Source organism: Mucor mucedo, assembly GCF_025094135.1.
Source record: "Mucor mucedo strain NRRL 3635 chromosome Unknown EV154scaffold_29, whole genome shotgun sequence".
Classification (NCBI taxonomy): Eukaryota; Fungi; Mucoromycota; class Mucoromycetes; order Mucorales; family Mucoraceae; genus Mucor; species Mucor mucedo.
The window spans coordinates 42,110-58,874 of record NW_026252313.1 but is presented as its reverse complement, the minus strand read 5'-3'; the positions used below and the strand labels follow the sequence as shown (position 1 = coordinate 58,874).

General features: G+C 35.2%; 6 protein-coding genes and 1 non-coding gene across 7 annotated transcripts; 5 read left to right on the top strand and 2 right to left on the bottom strand.

Annotated features, from left to right (window-relative positions):
* Positions 1-567: 567 nt before the first annotated feature.
* EV154DRAFT_561808 (uncharacterized protein) lies at positions 568-4,580 on the bottom strand (the record flags this gene model as incomplete). Its single annotated transcript, XM_051605696.1, has 3 exons — positions 568-2,351; positions 2,424-3,323; positions 3,389-4,580. The coding sequence occupies 3 exons, from the start codon at positions 4,578-4,580 to the stop codon at positions 568-570; spliced, it is 3,876 nt and encodes a 1,291-aa protein (XP_051459307.1).
* Positions 4,581-4,892: 312 nt separating this feature from the next.
* EV154DRAFT_503285 (uncharacterized protein) lies at positions 4,893-5,518 on the top strand. Its single transcript, XM_051600903.1, has one exon. It carries the CDS (start codon positions 4,913-4,915, stop codon positions 5,447-5,449), a length of 537 nt encoding a protein of 178 aa, XP_051459306.1. The 5' UTR covers positions 4,893-4,912; the 3' UTR covers positions 5,450-5,518.
* Positions 5,519-5,548: 30 nt separating this feature from the next.
* EV154DRAFT_503284 (peptide methionine sulfoxide reductase B2, chloroplastic) lies at positions 5,549-6,766 on the top strand. The gene is made up of 5 exons (XM_051600902.1): positions 5,549-5,826; positions 5,884-5,931; positions 5,988-6,068; positions 6,135-6,152; positions 6,219-6,766. Exons 1-5 carry the CDS (start codon positions 5,673-5,675, stop codon positions 6,383-6,385), a joined length of 468 nt encoding a protein of 155 aa, XP_051459305.1. The 5' UTR covers positions 5,549-5,672; the 3' UTR covers positions 6,386-6,766.
* A 1,606-nt stretch (positions 6,767-8,372) lies between these two features.
* On the top strand, positions 8,373-9,045 carry EV154DRAFT_503278 (40S ribosomal protein S20). Its single transcript, XM_051600901.1, has 4 exons — positions 8,373-8,392; positions 8,465-8,492; positions 8,552-8,657; positions 8,713-9,045. Exons 2-4 carry the CDS (start codon positions 8,481-8,483, stop codon positions 8,961-8,963), a joined length of 369 nt encoding a protein of 122 aa, XP_051459304.1. The 5' UTR covers positions 8,373-8,392; positions 8,465-8,480; the 3' UTR covers positions 8,964-9,045.
* Positions 9,046-10,932: 1,887 nt separating this feature from the next.
* Positions 10,933-11,925, top strand: EV154DRAFT_440573 (glutathione S-transferase). The gene is made up of 4 exons (XM_051596926.1): positions 10,933-11,136; positions 11,198-11,523; positions 11,582-11,683; positions 11,740-11,925. The coding sequence occupies exons 1-4, from the start codon at positions 11,094-11,096 to the stop codon at positions 11,899-11,901; spliced, it is 633 nt and encodes a 210-aa protein (XP_051459303.1). The 5' UTR covers positions 10,933-11,093; the 3' UTR covers positions 11,902-11,925.
* Positions 11,926-13,450: 1,525 nt separating this feature from the next.
* Positions 13,451-14,329, top strand: EV154DRAFT_461720 (glutathione S-transferase). The gene is made up of 4 exons (XM_051597561.1): positions 13,451-13,516; positions 13,578-13,903; positions 13,980-14,081; positions 14,138-14,329. Exons 1-4 carry the CDS (start codon positions 13,474-13,476, stop codon positions 14,297-14,299), a joined length of 633 nt encoding a protein of 210 aa, XP_051459302.1. The 5' UTR covers positions 13,451-13,473; the 3' UTR covers positions 14,300-14,329.
* Positions 14,330-14,983: 654 nt separating this feature from the next.
* On the bottom strand, positions 14,984-15,067 carry EV154DRAFT_t44. Its single transcript has one exon. It is a non-coding gene; the product is annotated as a tRNA-Leu (tRNA).
* Between the last annotated feature and the right edge of the window lie 1,698 nt (positions 15,068-16,765).

The window sequence follows — 16,765 nt, the reverse complement described above, 5'->3', positions numbered from 1 at the left end:
TAAAACAATCTGGCAATTTGTCACGTAGATGATGTTGAATAATGGGTTTTTTTAAAAACATGGTCTTATGGATGATGACTGATTGCGCATAGACCTCAAATTATGTGTAACCGTAAGCATTCAAATAACATAAGTAAATAGCGGATGGTCTTTTTTAACAATTGATCCTTTCCAATTACATACATGCAGCCGGGTTTCACCCACGAATGTTGTTTTTTTTCGTTATTTAAGCGTGACTTATATTTTATTAAATTTAAACCTAATGCATAATTAGACAAAAGTACCTGAAGGCCTGACTGTTATATCGTCAGAAAAGGGGGTAGGAGGAGAATGTGTAAACAAATGCTTGTTACAACAAGAGAAAATGGATTGGCGCTCACTAAAATTCGAAGGAGAAAAGCTAAAAATGTCGACATGATAAATATTTATTGCGAATTTATAATACGGATGGGTGGGAAAGCAGTAAAAGAATTATCTATCAGAGGGTAGGCTTCTAATTGGATGAAACGAATTTTCCTCCAGAGCAGTTTGTAGAAGGAAAAGTGTCTGAGCATCATATGTGCCATTTTAAGGTAAGCACGATTCGTGATCTGTACAGGGATTTACAGAAAAAGCAATAAATTTTCGGGTATCAACGTTCTTGTGTTCATAGATCAGAATGCGCCCGCCAAGAATCGTATTTATTTGTTTTAATATTTGTCCCTCAATATTTGTTTTTGCCTTGAAACAAACAGAAATACTTTTAGACGCATTTGAGTCCAAGTTAAACAAAATACTATCCTCCTCAGTGATATTTCTATCGTCATGTTTCACCACAAATCCTTCTTCCTCCTCTTCGGACGACATGCTGAATAGATCTTCCTCCTCTTGCTTTTTAAGCTTGATTAATTTCCTTCTGTATTTCTGAACTTTTTCGGGTTGGTCCTTTCGCACCGCAATCTTTAATTTCTGTTCCAAATTTTCAATCTCTTCTTCCTCTTCCTTGGACAACAACAAGCCTTCACTTTGTTGATGTTCATGATCAATAAAAAATTCAAATGTAAATAATTGTTGTGGTTGTAGTACATCGTCCGCATCTATTCGAATTTCAAACATTCTAGACTGCTTACTTGTATTTGTTACAATAATTGTTTCCTTTACATTACAACTTGTGCAAGAATTGAAAATAAGCTCGGATGATTTGATTGTAAATGATTCTGGCCTGCGTACCATTGCCTTGAGTGAGATTGTATTTTTATCTTCCTTGTCTCTTATATTAATCACTTCTAACTGTTCCATAAAAGACCCAGGTAAAGTGGGTATAAAGATAAATTCAATTTCTCGTTTACCAAACGATCGAACCACACCGTGCCGTCCAACCCCTAGATGAATATCGCCTGATGCAATCGATCCAGATTTTTTGATGGTGTAAAGTAATGGTGTCTCAGATTTATTATGTAATACAATTGTTTTGTGGTGCCTATCTCCACGATCCACTATGCCAAAATTAATATTTTTCTGACCCAGTTCCATGGAAGACTTGCAGACTTGGGCTCGAATGATTACCTTACGTAAGACGGGCATCAGGCCATTATATCTCCTTCGGTGTTGTATATCATCATCCTCATCCGAAGTTTGGATAGCTGATTGATCAAAATCAAGTAAGCAAAAGGAGACGGAAGCATCATTCTTGGAAGTCAATGACTGACTACTTATGGGTGTATATACAATGATGATATCTTCTTCCTCGTTTGGGTTTAATTGCAAAAGAGAAGTAGGTACCAGTTCACCTTTTTGAATCAAACGATTTAACTCTGTTCTCCAGGCAAGTTGATATCGAACAAACTGTTCCTCCAATGGTTGCCTTGCAAACAATGGGGTTCTAGACAATGAGCCATATTCAAGAATCGATATCAAATCATCTAATGGTACACGCGTTTTTCCTGCTATATCTGGCCAATCTATAATCTTTTTTCTAGCTTTTTTTAACTGCGCTGTTGTGCCTGTGATTCCCACGCACGCCTGTTGTTGATGTTGTTTCTTTTTTTTGTAACGCTTACACTGTTGTTGTGATGTTTTTTCTATCAATGCTGCTGCTCCTGCTGCTGCTGTTGTTATTATTGCTGCTTCTGATGTTGGTATCTTGTGACTTTTGTTTGATATGGATGATACTGTTGTTGTATCATCGTCCTTATTTACACTGAGCTTATTTTGAAGCCTGCCTTTACTAGAAGCCATATGTCTCGCTATTTTGCGCTTATACTTTATAGATGAAATATGCCCTTGTGGAGCTGTTGCAAGATCTAAGTAAGCTGTTGCATGGTATTGAGTATGTGTCATCCGCGTACGATGGTTTTCAGTTACGATTGTATCTATAATTAGAAGATGAAAAAAGAATGGAGGAGAGTAAATAAACTAGGTTGTAAAGTATTTGTTCTGTTTACCTGTTACAGAAGGTGTAGAATCAATCTTTTGATTATCAGAAGGATTAGCTGATGTTTTTCTGGAATGATTTCTTTTCTTTTTGGTATAAATAATAATCTCTTGCTGAGAGGAAGTAAAGATGCCTAATAACAGAGAAGCATCTCTAATATTTACCAATGTGCAGGTTCTTATAGCGGGAGAGTTCAAAGCGATGGGACCAAAGTCCAGAAAATTTGCTCCTGTAGGTGTCAGAATTCGATAAAACAATGAATGAAAAGTGACTCTATGTTTATCAACATTTGTACTCGAGACTTCTATAATCTGATCATTGTCACGGTTCAAATAATTCATCAGGGTGATCTGCCATTTGTAAGCATGGTTGACTTTACGCGGATAAATATCTAATTTCAAATCGACCGTACTTTTGGGTTTGATAAGTAGTTCGCCTTGAGTACAGTTCAGTACCTTGGACTCAAAGACTAATTCGACATGAGCGCAAATATCCGATTGGTTGATGATTTTGACTGGTATTGATTTTTGTGTGCCAACATCGGTGTCTCCGAAATCAATCACCTGCGGTGTGACTTTAACAAATGAGGTACATGTTTTGGCTTTACATTGAATCAGTTTAAGCTCTTTTGGTTTAGCGGATTTATTAGGCCGGTATTCCAAAACAATGTTAAAGTTCTGTCGTTGAAATTGGCCTGCATTCACACTGGAGGGAGCATCTTTGAGGGGTCGATAGGATACGCTAATAGTTTGCTCAACACCTGGTTTCAGCAGCATATCTTCAATTTTGTCATTACATTGTTCTATAGTCGAAAATGTAATTTGCCTACTTGAAGCAACAGTAGTGGTGGAAATGGTGTTGATTGAGTACAGCTCGTTAAATGCAGCTAGCATGTTCATATTATCACCATCTGTGAGAATTAACAATGTGTTTAGTTTTATACATATTTAAACAGGGAAATATGTATAAATCTACCTGTGGAGGCAAAGGAATGGATAGACGAATATTCTTCAATAGAGCCAACTGTTTCATGAGATGTGGTTGGAGATTCAGGACGAGTGAATGAAGCATCAGTTGATAAAGTAGAATGACCATCAGGAGGAACACTTGATTCAGAAGATAGAAATTGCATATCTGGTTTTGCAACAATATTAAAGCCAAGCTCAATATTATCATCAGTAACAAAATGAATATCAATGGAAGATTCGCTAATGTTTTTCAAGACGATGTGTTGTGTTGTCCAAGATCCCGAGATACAATCCCCAAAATCAAGCATATTTCCACTGGTAACGACTAATGTATCTTTGTGCATGATAGTTCTCATGGTTGCATGAATCTTGGTCTGAATTATATTTCGAACATCATTTGTGTTTTCAATTTGAAGGTCATAATTGAATTTGCCGATATCCTTGGGAGTAAATATGACTCGAAATGTGTAATGCGAGAAGGGCAAGATTGGATTTAAATCGTCATTATCTAATGTGATAAAGGATGATGCATCAACAAATTGTAACCAATCAAACACTGGATTAGATACTGATAAAGATTTATTCTTTACAAACATCAAATCTAATGTGTTTAATCTCCAGTGGAGATCGATAGCAGATTGATTACGTATGGTGATGTCCTTGATATAGCTTTCTCCCACCAGACTATCTTCGAATATGAGACCGCTATCCAATTCATCCGCAGCGAGAATAGACTGACAAGCAGTTGCATAGAAATCCGCACTTAATGTATAAGTATTAGATGTAAATAAAACAGAGCCAGTGATTTCTGTAAAGGTGCAAGTATTTTGGATGAGCGGGAGGAAAGCAAGCACAAAAATACACTTTTGATTCGGTGGAAGATGGATTGTATCTGTGTGATTGACGTAATTAAACACCTGGTTAAATTGCGGTGTAGCTACAGAAAAAGTGGCCCAAGCTGCAGTATTTGTAGCCATGTTTTTTGTAATTAAATCTAAATCCTTGATATTTTCATTTTCAATTTGAAATGCGATTTGGTCTTTTAAGGTTGAGTCGAGTCCTATCACGATTGTTTGGGGAGTCAAATTCTCTATTTCGAACTGCTTCAGAGCGTGAAACCCATTGCAGTAAACGTTTTCAAACACAATCTTGTTGCTGGGTAACCGGAATGGAGGAGAATGAACCCTTTTTTTCGTCATTACGTTCAAATGTGAACAGAAAAGAAAAAAATACAGGGACAAACACCTGGCGCATATTTTTTTTTTTTTTTTTTTGCTAACCACTTTTTTTAAAGTGAGACACGTGAGGGAGGGCATTGAGCGATATACTCGTTTAGGAAAAAAAAACCCCACAAATGAAAAACGCGGAAGATAAATCAAAAAAGAAATAAGCCCAAAAAGTGTACCTGATGATTTTGACATTAGAAGTAAACAAAAAATTAGTATATATACCGCACCGTTTCCCTATTTTTTTTTTTTTTTTTTTTTTTTTTTTTTTACTTTATTTTATTTACACAAACACACCATATCCAATGGATCCATTATTCTCTTATACCAATGTACATACCTCTTCCTTCAACATACTATTCTCCTTATTTTACAAGAAGCACCATGCTCAGTCTAAACCAAAGACTATCACCATGGCTACCATTACACCTGCACTGACCACCACCCAATTATTAACACCCCGCACGGAGCCATGTGTATTGCCGCAACAGATGATTGACTTGTCAATGCTTCTACAAAATAACAGTAAGATCCCAGTGTGTTCAAGCGGTGTAGGTCATTTGCAGCCACTGAATAACAAAAATGTGATGCCAGTAGAAAACAAAGACCCACCTGCAGCCCAACAGCCTAAAAGGCCTGCTTGGACAGAGTCTCATGCTTATCTCAGAGGATCGCGTACAAATGGTGATAATCTCAGAATTCTTGCAACTGAAATCAACATGATTCGCGCTTCTAAAATCACAAGGTCTCTTAAGCCAAGACGTCCATACTCTCATAAACGTGATGATCCCTTTGTCTGGGGAAAATCTACTTCATTAAGGATCTCCTGTTCCAGTCAATAGCGTGTGTGTATATGTGTGTGTGTGTGTATATAAATATAAATAAACTTTTTTTTTTCCCTTTCACATTAATTGAAACGCTTGTCTATTCTGGGTTTATCACCGTAACAAATAAAAAGCTATATTTCGCCATCCATCGTATGCACTTATTAAAATCACGTGTTTTCAGTTTTGCATTGGAGCCACAGATTACTAAGAATTCTTTTTTTTTTTAATTTTTTCTTAAATGTTACGTACTGCTTGTAGACCTATTTTAGCTCGTTATTCTAAACCCATTACACAAAAAAGCTTTTTATTATTTAAACAAATGTCTGTTAAAAGTGAATCTGAATGGAAGGTCGTGCTTACACCTGAACAGTTCCGTGTACTTCGTCAAAAAGGTATTTAGTGTTTAAAGTGTAAAATGCAGATGGCAATGAGACTCATTAACGCAAAAGGAACGGAGCCTGCCGGAACTGGTGAATATAACAAGACTTATAAAAAAGGTAAACATATACATGATGATGTTCCCTGGTCTTCCTGCTGACCTTATCTTTTATAGGCGTATATCATTGTGCGGGATGTAATGCACCTCTTTATGTTTCGGATACAAAGTTTGACAGTAAATGTGGTTGGCCTGCATGTAAGTTAGCTCATTTCTAATATTACAATGATAAGTTAATTATATTGGATTTATGTGTTATTATAGTTTTTGATAGTATTCCCGGTCAGTAGTTACATAAAATAACAAACATACTAAAAAAGAAACAATCTACTGACAATCCAATAATAGGTGCACTCACAAGAAATGTTGATGTGTCTCATGGTATGGAGCGTACAGAGATTTGTTGTGCCAAATGCGGTGGTCACCTCGGACATGTTTTCAAAGGAGAAGGTTTTAATACGCCCACTGATGAAAGACATTGCGTAAATAGTATTAGTCTCAAGTTTAACCCATAACACAAGTGTCATCAGATAAATAATAAACTTTTCTGACACATTTTCTAAATAAGAATCTAATTGGTAATTATGTGCCATAAGATAGAAAATCGTCATTTACAGTCGTTCCCCACTCCCGTTTCATTCACGTGCGTGACTGTGAAAATAAGTTGGATGCCAAAAAAAGAAACAACCAAACTGCCAGGAAAGTTTATCAGACCCCAAGCTCTCTACAAAGCATTGTAAGAAGTACGGGATTAATACAATGATAGCTACTATTTCTCTGTCCAAATGGTCAAACACTGAGGATTTGATTTAAGCTTAATTCTCATCAGGAAGAGCTAAATCAACAAGCTTCCGACCGTGTTTTGACAAATAGGTTCGATGCTTCTCTTTAGTTTCCTATTGCCTTCGTAGACACCCACAGATTCAAACATATGCCTCAAATGTGGAAAGTTATCTAGAGACGTTGTCTATCAAAAAACAGTTGGAATCACTTTACGAAGATAAAATTTTGTTCGCCATGCAAAACAAGCGCTTCTGGATTTTTGAATAGATTGAAGTGATATATACACACTATATATCCAGCCTATAATCTACTTGACATTTAATAGCAACCCAGCACTGAAACATAAACCATTAACGGATCAAGATATTAATGTCTACTTCCAATCCACGCTCCCATCTGATCTTCCCGGATAACAATCTATTTCAATCCTTCCTTATAAAAAGGATCCCCTTTTCCATTTAATAAAAAGATATCTAGTTTTAGTCTCAAATAATTTAACCGTTTATTTCTTGGAATATTTCATGAAGCATTGTTTTACCCCGCTTAAAGAAACCATTTTATAGATAAGCAATCCCGGACAGTACGTCATTTGAATGCTCATTTAATTCTGCGTCTTCTATCTAAAAAAAAAACAAAGGAAAGCTCAACCGACAAACACCTCTTATAAGCCAAACTGAAGTAATGCTGGAAAATCGAAATAAAGTTTTAGAACTTGGACAATTGAGCAATTCGGAATCGTACTCTGCACAAAAATTAATATCACTGCCTAAGACATCCTTCTCTGCGAATATTGAAATGAGAAATGTTAAAGAAATAATATTTAATCACACAAAAGAGCTGCATCGCCTGTATATCAACGGGGTGATGACTTACTGACTGAACAATTGGAAGCAATGTCTAAAGGCCTAGGTCTTAGTGAGCCAGAGAAAGAAGGCACTTTAAGGTATTTTTTTTCTGATAGATTGTGGTCAAGATCAATTGCAAAATATACCAATCGTTTCAAGACTGCGCCATCAGTCATTGATATCTCATTAGAGAGTTTTGAGTGCTCAAATTTTTACTAAGCGTTACACCGCTTTTCTTTTTTTTACAGCTTATGGTCTCCGTTTAATAAAGCTAAGGGCCGATTTTGACGATTAGTTCTCTTACGTATCAGGATCTTCTTCGTACTTTCTCCACCAATTTCGGGCGGTGCTTTCTCTGACGCCCGCGACTATAATTGATAGTAGTTGTTGTATCTTATAAAAAATCATATATCTTTTCTTATTTGAGTGTTTTCTGTACCATGATCTTGTTCATCAAGCTTTTCAAAGGTAACTAGATTTGAGTTCTTTTTAAGGTACGATTCAAGATTAAGTAATTGCCTTACGGACTCGGAATCACCTTCCTCTTCCACAAGGACCACAGCTTCAAGACCATCCTCTTGGTAAATGTTTCCATGCCCGTTTTCGTTCAAAATACTAACGAATCCATTATTTTACTTAAAAATAGCTTTATTATTTAATTGAAAGTATATTTAAAAAAATCCTCGGATTTTGCTTTATTGGGAGTGGAACGACTGTATGTCACTACTCCTCTTTGTTTGACGCGTATTCATTTATCCACAAAAGTGGCTTTCACGCCCTTGTCCAATCAAATCTACCATCTCAACAAAAAATTTTGAGTAAACATGTAGCAAAAATTTTCAAAACCGTTTTGATTCCTTCTTCTTTTTAGCATTTCTGACTTAGTCACCGCTGGTAAGAGATGCAACTAGCAAATTCTCGAAATAGCAACTCTTACTAACGATTTGTTTACGTTATTCTTTTTAGAGAATTCACATTAAGAATGTCCTACGTCGTAAGTTATTGGGATGAAGAAAAGATTAAATAATCTCTTTTACTAAGTGTTGCTCATAGGCTAAGAACACCACCCAAAAGCCTGGTCTTGAGGAACAAGAACAACCCAAGATTCACCGTATCCGTATCACCTTGACTTCTCGTAATGTCAAGAACTTGGAAAAGGGTAAATAACGATCAATATTTTACAGCTCTAGAAAAGTTGCTAACATCCACTCAAGTCTCTGCTGATCTTATTCAACGTGCCAAGGATAAGCAACTCAAGGTTAAGGGTCCCGTTCGTCTCCCCACCAAGGTTCTCCGTATCACCACTCGTAAGTCTCCTTGCGGTAACGGTTCTGAGACCTTTGATAGATTCGAAATGAGAATCCACAAGCGTTTGATTGATTTGCACTCTCCCTCTGAGATTGTCAAGCAAATCACCTCCATCTCCATTGAACCCGGAGTTGAGGTTGAGGTCACCATCGCCTAATTTTTTTTACAAAAAAATTTAAACCTTGTAGCCTTATAAACGTTTGCCTCATTGAGTTGGGGCCAGGCTTTAATAAAAACACCAAAAAAAAAAAAAAAAAATGTGTGAGCGTTTGATTACATAATTGCAAGTGTAGTATCAAGTAGATGGTTGTCATGGTAGGATGTTACAACATACTACCAGCGGATTGGATCGTGAAACATGAAGTGTTTTGCGATGTATAACTTACATTCAAACAAAAAGGTTCTACTCGGCGTAAGAAACTGCCCATAATACCTCATTCAACTCGTCGGGAGTAAAGTACCTCATCCAAACTATATTGTCTTGATCTATTATTATGGAATGAACTGGGTGTTTAATAAAAGAACATTTCATCAATGCTTTCGTTTTATTTTCAAGAAAGGTACTGGTTTTGGATGCCACTTGTTTTCTTCTTTAACGACATCGTGCCAGGCTAGGACGCGTTTTTTCTCCTCTATTGATAGGCTGTAATTCGATTTTGTAGTATTTGATTAAGAGGACAATTGGTGTTCCTTGATTAAGACCTTGCTATCAATCCAAACGTCTTTATTAGATCTTATAATATTGTATTTAGCAACATTGGCGATCAATTTCATTTTTTTTTTTCAGTCACCTTTGAGGACGATGTTTACATTTACCTCCTTTTGGAGTCACGTAATTTTTTTTTTCTTACATAAATTGAGTTCCTATAGAAACCATATGATTTAGGGTAATCCCAACTAAAACCTGAGAGCCCAACCTGAAAAATCTTTATCGTATTATAGCGAAGACTAGCCTCAGTAGTAATACCTCGAATTCTGCAATATGCCAAAAAAAAAGGCAATGTTTTAACGTTTCTTGAGAACACAAAAGTCATTATTAAGTAACCTTTTTACGATATTGACAACCCTCATATAAAAAACGGGATTAAGTATGTAAGGGAAAAGAACAAGGGAGGAAAATAGAGTGCGTGAACGAGTTTTGTTTATAGACTGATAAGCAAGAGCTTTTTTATGTCAGGATGATTTTTGTTTCCTCTGCAAGTAGCTTCATGATTATATGCCAGCAACTCTAAATTCGGCAATTGTCTATCAACATTTCAGTAGTAACATGTACCAATAGTAGAGCATTACTTTAAGATGAAACGGCATGTTAATAAACGTAAACTTTTTTTTTTTTTACTCATGTCTTGACTTATTATATAAGTTGAAGTACATAGATCTCAAGAGCATGCAATTCAAACCAATTTTATCAAAAAAATCAGCCATAATATCAATTCAATTTAACAAATCTTATGGTAGTAATTTCGTTGTAAAATAGAGAGATTATAAACACTCATAAAATATAAATTATGGATCCGTGCCATCTACTCAAGACTAAAATAGTAGACTGCGTAAACAATACAATAAAACTATATATCCGCTTCCTATCATAGATGTACCCAATGTAACTATCATAATACTCCTTTGGCGGCTATGTTTTTACTCTTGGATCATATACCATATCGTCCTACCATCTATCAAGATCGTATTTTTCATGGCATACACTTGTATATATGGGGTTATTTTAATGGGGATAAATACAACTGCTTTTTAAAAAAATTATAAAATTTTGGGGACCCGTCAAATATGGGGTTACGTGTTATGTCGAATATTATGGGGAATCCTATCCTAAAAGTCAGGTTCCGCAAATCCAGCGGCATGGGACAGTGTGTAATCAAGGGGATTAAAATCAGAAACCTGGTCATTTTTTATATTTGCCAATAAGAAGCTGCTCTTATGTACAAACTATGTAACGGAACTGCATAGATCTAACTTTGCTGAATAATCAAGACTTGTTACTGCGGCAAACGAATGCATATTTGTGTGATAAACTAAATACAATTGTTACACTGTATTGAATTTAGACATGGTTTAATGGTCTTAAAAAATTGTTTAAGGCTTAGGCGTTCTTTCTTTTGTTATGAATTCGGATTTGAATAAAGAGTTACATTTGCCTTACTATTTCATAAATTTAGCCCTGACTCAGTTCCTACACTATAAATAGTTTCAATTTCCGGCTTTTCCAAAACGCATAAAAGACAACAAGTTTTGCCCAAACTCTTTTATTATTCAAACACCTTTTTTTAAAATGGAAAAAATTACACTCTACTACTTTCTTGTTGGCGACAAAGGTATTTTACAACTCTTGTATATATATCTATATCGGTTTATTAATCAGTGACGTATAATTAGTCACTCGCGCTCGTGGTGAAAATGTAAAGTTGTTACTTGAAGACGCAGGTTTAGATAATGAGTATGTTCGTCTGAGTAGAGATGATAATTGGTACGCCAAGAAGGCTCAGCTTATCGAAGAAGGTTTCCTCTCTCCCACTCTCCCTTATATTGAGGTTGGAGGCAAAAAGTTCGGCAAGACTATTCCAATCATGCAATACATCTCTGTGAAGTTGGATAATAAATATCATGGTTCAAATGCTGAAGAAGATCAGTACTTGGCTTATGTTGCTGAAATTACCAACGAATGGTTCGAGTGCCTGAAAAACGCCTTCTTTGGTACTGAAGTAAGTTAATATAATAAGCGTAAACGCGATTGGTTTTAATTTATGTATGTCACCGCAGGAGAAAAAAGAGCATCACAAAAATGTTGTAACACCTGGCTATGTTGATTTGTTTGAAAAATCCTATGCCAAACATAGCGGACCTTATATTCTTGGTGAAAAGGTAAAAATGCATGCGTGATATAAACTTAAACAGTTACTAATTCTTTATACAACTAGATCACCTACCCTGACTTTTTGATCTATCACCTTCTTGATGATGATTTGGCTCTTAATCGTTTGGATGGTTCACCTAACCTTCAGAAATTTGTTGAAGCTTTTGAACAACGTCCTAATATTAAGAAGTATCTTGCTACCCTTCCTGCTTATTCACCTAAATAATAAAAGTTCGTTTTTAATAATTAACATATTGTTGTTTGCTTGTTTAATATAATAAAGCAATTGCTGCGAAGAATAAGATTGGTATTACTGCTAGTTATCCACTTGCTAATATTGACAATGTTCATAACTTTTACCAAAAAAAGCGTACTTTTAAGTTTGCTAAACTCTTTAGGGCCTTTCTTTCATCGATCATGATGTCTAATAGCTCGGTTCTATTATAGATAAATTATTTATCTTCACACACTCTATACATTGATAAAACTTACCGTCCAGTCTGCTGCTTTTTTAACATTAACGCATGCTTGAGTATGAACTGTTCTATAAAGGTACGTATGTTTTCGATCTAATCACAGCTTTAACACGTAATCTAGAAGAATAATTTATAGTTAAAATTTCTTTATTTAGTAAGGCCTATAATACTAAGACTTGTGAAACAAAAGAAACATGAATTATTTCGATGGTATATTCCCTTTCATTTGATTGAAGTATACAACAACAATTCCTTCCTTTATAAAGTGAGAGCTTAATAAATAGAATTTATCAAAAGAGATTTGGGGCAATGTTACTATCATACCATTGATATTACCTTGGTTCACCTACAGATAAAGTCATTATTTACCGTATGCACTTTAAACAATCATCCCGGATTGGGATATATTTTGCTGTGTGGCAAATTGATATGATTTAGAAAATTTTCGTTCGTTACAGTTTTTTTTAGCCTTTCACAGGTGTCTGTTATCTTTGTTGTCCCTTATTTTGTGTAGCTTTTATTATATTGGTAAATCAATTTAGGAGCCCAAAGCAGTTTTTTAGCCATAGCAATTCTATTGACTTGTTTAGAGAAATTTTCCAAATGAATTTACGGCTGTGTTATATAGTTTAGCTGATGTCGATTGGCTTTTTTTTTGCTTCAAAGTTGAAAATTTAAATATTGTAGTAATCGATACTGCTTAGTCACGACTAAAGTTACAGTCTATTACACTCAAACAGAAACATTAACGAAGCTACCCCAAAAACCACGACTCCCTTCTTTTATTTAGCAACAGCTTACACTTTGTAGTAGTACCGCCTGGTAACAATATAATTGTCACAGCTACCTAATGCATTCAGTGGGGAGTATTATGATGGGGGTAACTTCGCGTCTAAAAAGATTTACAAAAAAATGGGGACTTGTCAATGGTGGGGTGTCTGTCAAATATGTGGGGAAATCCATCCAACAAGAGCGGGATCCGGAATTTTAATGCCATTACTTTTTTTTTACAGTGTGGGATATTGTAATGTGCGAAGAATGCCATTACAAGTACATTTATTTGTACAGATCACTTTTATTCTGATCGTAAATGCCAAGCTGCTTTTTATACTTAAAGATTGGCAAGTAATGTGTAGGCCCTGCTTTGTTAAATACAACGCGGCAAAACGAACGTGTAGTTGTGTACAAAATTGACAACCCAGCAGTTTCGATTTCCGTTATACCCGCTGTTTTTTTTAAAAAAAAATACATATATAAGGTGGCATATTTAGCCAAACTTTTATTGATGTTATTATTACCATTTATCGTATTTTCTTGAAACAATGGACAAAATTACTCTCTACTACTTTAATGTTGGCGACAGAGGTATTTTAAAGTCAAATATATCCATTAACTTTTTACTTACCATACATCATGATACCAACAGTAACTAACGCTCGTGGTGAAAATGTCAAATTGCTGCTTGAGGATGCAGGCTTAAATCATAATTATATTCGTTTACCTAGAGGTGAAGTTTGGGCAGCAAAGAAGGCTCAACTTATTGATGAAGGTTTTCTCTCCCCAACGCTTCCTTATATTGAGATTGGGGACAAGAAATATGGTAAAGCTATCCCTATCATGCAATATATCTCAGCCAAGTTGGGCAATAAATACCATGGATCAGATGCGGAAGAAGATCATTATCTAGCATATGTTGCTGAGGTTACAACCGAATGGTATGAATGCTTGCGAACTTCCTTCTTTGGTACTGATGTAAGTGAATGTTCTTAACAATCTTAATATCTTAAGTTAATATGGAGTTTAACTTAATTTTTTTATGCCAAAACAGCAAGATAAAGAACATCATACAAAGAATATCACACCTCATTACATTGATCTTTTTGAAAAGTTTTATGCTAAACACAACGGACCTTATGTTCTCGGTGATAATGTAAATGTAGATTTATGACTTTAAACAAATGGCTATTAACTATTTCGTCCTATTAGATCACTTATCCTGACTTTTTAATTTACCACCTCCTTGATGATGATTTGGCTCTTTGTCGTTTAGCCGGTTCGCCTAACCTTCAAAAATTTGTTGAAACGTTTGGAAATCGTCCCAACATTAAAAAATATTTTGCTACCCTTCCCAAATTATCATCTAAATAAAACTTATATAAGAATATATAAACTTAATACATTTACTACAGTATCGTTATTATTTTTCTCTTCTTGTTTCTCCTATTTCAGTTATATTGGTGTCGCCGTTCACAAGAATATTTACCATAGTTCTCTGTGCCCTTTGTCATCCCTGATAAAGATGGAGACAATTTTTGCTATACTGAAATTATAGAAGTTGAATAAAGTATAGTAAAAAAACGAAAGAAGAAAGTGAAAGAAAGTGGAAGCAAGTAAAAAAAAAATCTGTCACGTAAACAACATTTATCATTTACTGATAGCAATTAGGATCTCGCCGAGCATAAGTTGTCTCACTCCTAATGAAAGCGAGTACAATTAATATTTTATCTGTCTTATGTTTAATACATTTCAGATATTATGATACTGATACCAGAATGTAAAAAGCTCTTCTTTTTGTTTTATAAACACAGTAGTTTGCATAATATTCTAGATTTTGTATTCTCTGTCTAAAAAAAAAAAAGAAATATCTAAAAATGAATTTTGTCTCTCTAGAAAAAAGTATATATATATGTCTGCAACTACCAATTTAAAAGTTACTAAAACACAAAGTTCAAAATATTATTGGGTAAGTCTTACAAGCAAAAAATGAAAGCTTGTCAACGATTTTAAAAAGTTTAAACTCCGACAAAAGGGCGTAAAAAACCAAAAAGATATTAGTATCTGTGGGGTTTGAACCCACGCCCTCTTTCGAGGAGGGGATCTTAAGTCCACCGCCTTAGACCACTCGGCCAAGATACTATTAGATGTCAATTTAAAAAATTAAAAACATTTTATAGTTCACAACATGTAAAACAATCACGTGATAGGCACGTGATTTTAAAATCACGTGATCCGTCCTTTTTATGTTATGTACTTTTTTTAAAAAAGTTTCCCAGTTTACGGGTACATAGTCATCGCTTTTCCTAGGGACAGCTAAAGTGCGCATAGTCGCAACGTAAGATCTGTGATTTGGCTATCCTTGAGACCTGGGAACTAGAATATACTATGAAAAAGAATGAAACAATTACGAATAAATGTATATTAAACGATTTATACTTATTTTGACAATTCTATCGTTACTCTTTCGCCTTTGAGTTCGTTTGATCTTAATCTTACGCAGAAATATTAAGGTAAAGTTTAAACGAGAAGCTGAAAGTAAGCCGTAAAGCACATATACTGGTTTACACTATGTTCGTTGTGATAAATGCGTATATATTTCAAGTTGTTAAGTGATATTGACCTCTTGATGTCTATTAAAGTAGAAAATATGTATATACCACCTGAGCTATACTATATATAGTAATTTCTCTTATATACCACCTGCCGGATTATACCCGGACAATCGACGCCCGGCAGGTGGTAGATAGCCCATTATACGTGTAGATTTGGATTAATAAAACGGCATTTTTTAGGCTCATAAAGTCAATTACCACCTGTCTGTTATGTGAAGTCTGGCAGGTGTTAAATAGGCAGAACCCTCCTACCACCATTTCTTTACAAGATTAACAGTGCTCTGTCTAGTAACGTATTTTCCTTCATACTTTCCGTAGACAAGAAATGGCCGTGCAAGTGTTCTCGGTTAACCTTATCAGATTGATCTACTGCTTGTACCCGTAAAAGCTTTCAATGCTTGAATCTTAATTGGATTGGATATTTATTCTTACAGCTTGATCGTTTGTTCTCTTTTTCCTCAACGATTTCAATAGTAGTCTTACGAGCATTTCCATGCTTACAGCGAAAGACTAAGTATGTTAATTCACTTTTATCGACATCTAAAGCAAAGCTGCTTTTGAAAGTCTGTATTTAAAGTACTGTTTAATCTGTGCTAACTGTCGACGAAAGGCCTCATTTATAGCATTTTAAAAAACGATATTCAAATTAATTTAAAGTAAATTAAAGTGAAGCATAATAAAGTATTACTGTGTTCCTATTAACTATTTACGTTTACCGTAAGTCAAAAAATAACAATTTATTGATCCAGCTCTACACCTTTAAAAAAAGGGTGATAATTAACTTTATGAGCCTAAAAAATGCCGTTTTATTAATCCATATCTACACGTATAATGGGCTATCTACCACCTGCCGGGCGTCGATTGTCCGGGTACAATCCGGCAGGTGGTATATAAGAGAAATTACTATATATAGTATAGCTCAGGTGGTATATACAGGTTCTCTTAAAGTATCATAATCCCAACATTTCGACTACGCGCATCCTGGCCGTCCCTAAGAAAAATGGCTGTCTTAAGAGACCCGAAAATGAAAGATGCCCTTTTGGCTTATGAAAAACCGCCCTTTGATAAAATAGAAACCGCCCCGCAGTGGAAAAAAAAACCGAAAAGCCGCCCATTGTAAAATTATATTATCCGCCCTTTGGTGTTGGAACGACTGTATTTGCCCAAACATCATGGATGACAAAATAAATAATTAAGGACAGCCAAATTTTTTTTGAATTGGTGT

Excerpts from the sequence above, each read along its gene's own strand:
- EV154DRAFT_503285 (XM_051600903.1), top strand. The coding sequence starts at position 4,913 with ATGGATCCATTATTCTCTTATACCAATGTACATACCTCTTCCTTCAAC.
- EV154DRAFT_503284 (XM_051600902.1), top strand. The coding sequence starts at position 5,673 with ATGTTACGTACTGCTTGTAGACCTATTTTAGCTCGTTATTCTAAACCC. Across the intron at positions 5,827-5,883 it reads CCGTGTACTTCGTCAAAAAG|GAACGGAGCCTGCCGGAACT; the intron begins GTATTTAGTGTT and ends TTAACGCAAAAG. Across the intron at positions 5,932-5,987 it reads TAACAAGACTTATAAAAAAG|GCGTATATCATTGTGCGGGA; the intron begins GTAAACATATAC and ends TATCTTTTATAG.
- EV154DRAFT_503278 (XM_051600901.1), top strand. Across the intron at positions 8,658-8,712 it reads TGTCAAGAACTTGGAAAAGG|TCTCTGCTGATCTTATTCAA; the intron begins GTAAATAACGAT and ends CATCCACTCAAG.
- EV154DRAFT_440573 (XM_051596926.1), top strand. The coding sequence starts at position 11,094 with ATGGAAAAAATTACACTCTACTACTTTCTTGTTGGCGACAAAG. Across the intron at positions 11,137-11,197 it reads CTTTCTTGTTGGCGACAAAG|TCACTCGCGCTCGTGGTGAA; the intron begins GTATTTTACAAC and ends ACGTATAATTAG. Across the intron at positions 11,684-11,739 it reads CTTATATTCTTGGTGAAAAG|ATCACCTACCCTGACTTTTT; the intron begins GTAAAAATGCAT and ends TTATACAACTAG.
- EV154DRAFT_461720 (XM_051597561.1), top strand. The coding sequence starts at position 13,474 with ATGGACAAAATTACTCTCTACTACTTTAATGTTGGCGACAGAG. Across the intron at positions 13,904-13,979 it reads CTTCCTTCTTTGGTACTGAT|CAAGATAAAGAACATCATAC; the intron begins GTAAGTGAATGT and ends ATGCCAAAACAG. Across the intron at positions 14,082-14,137 it reads CTTATGTTCTCGGTGATAAT|ATCACTTATCCTGACTTTTT; the intron begins GTAAATGTAGAT and ends TCGTCCTATTAG.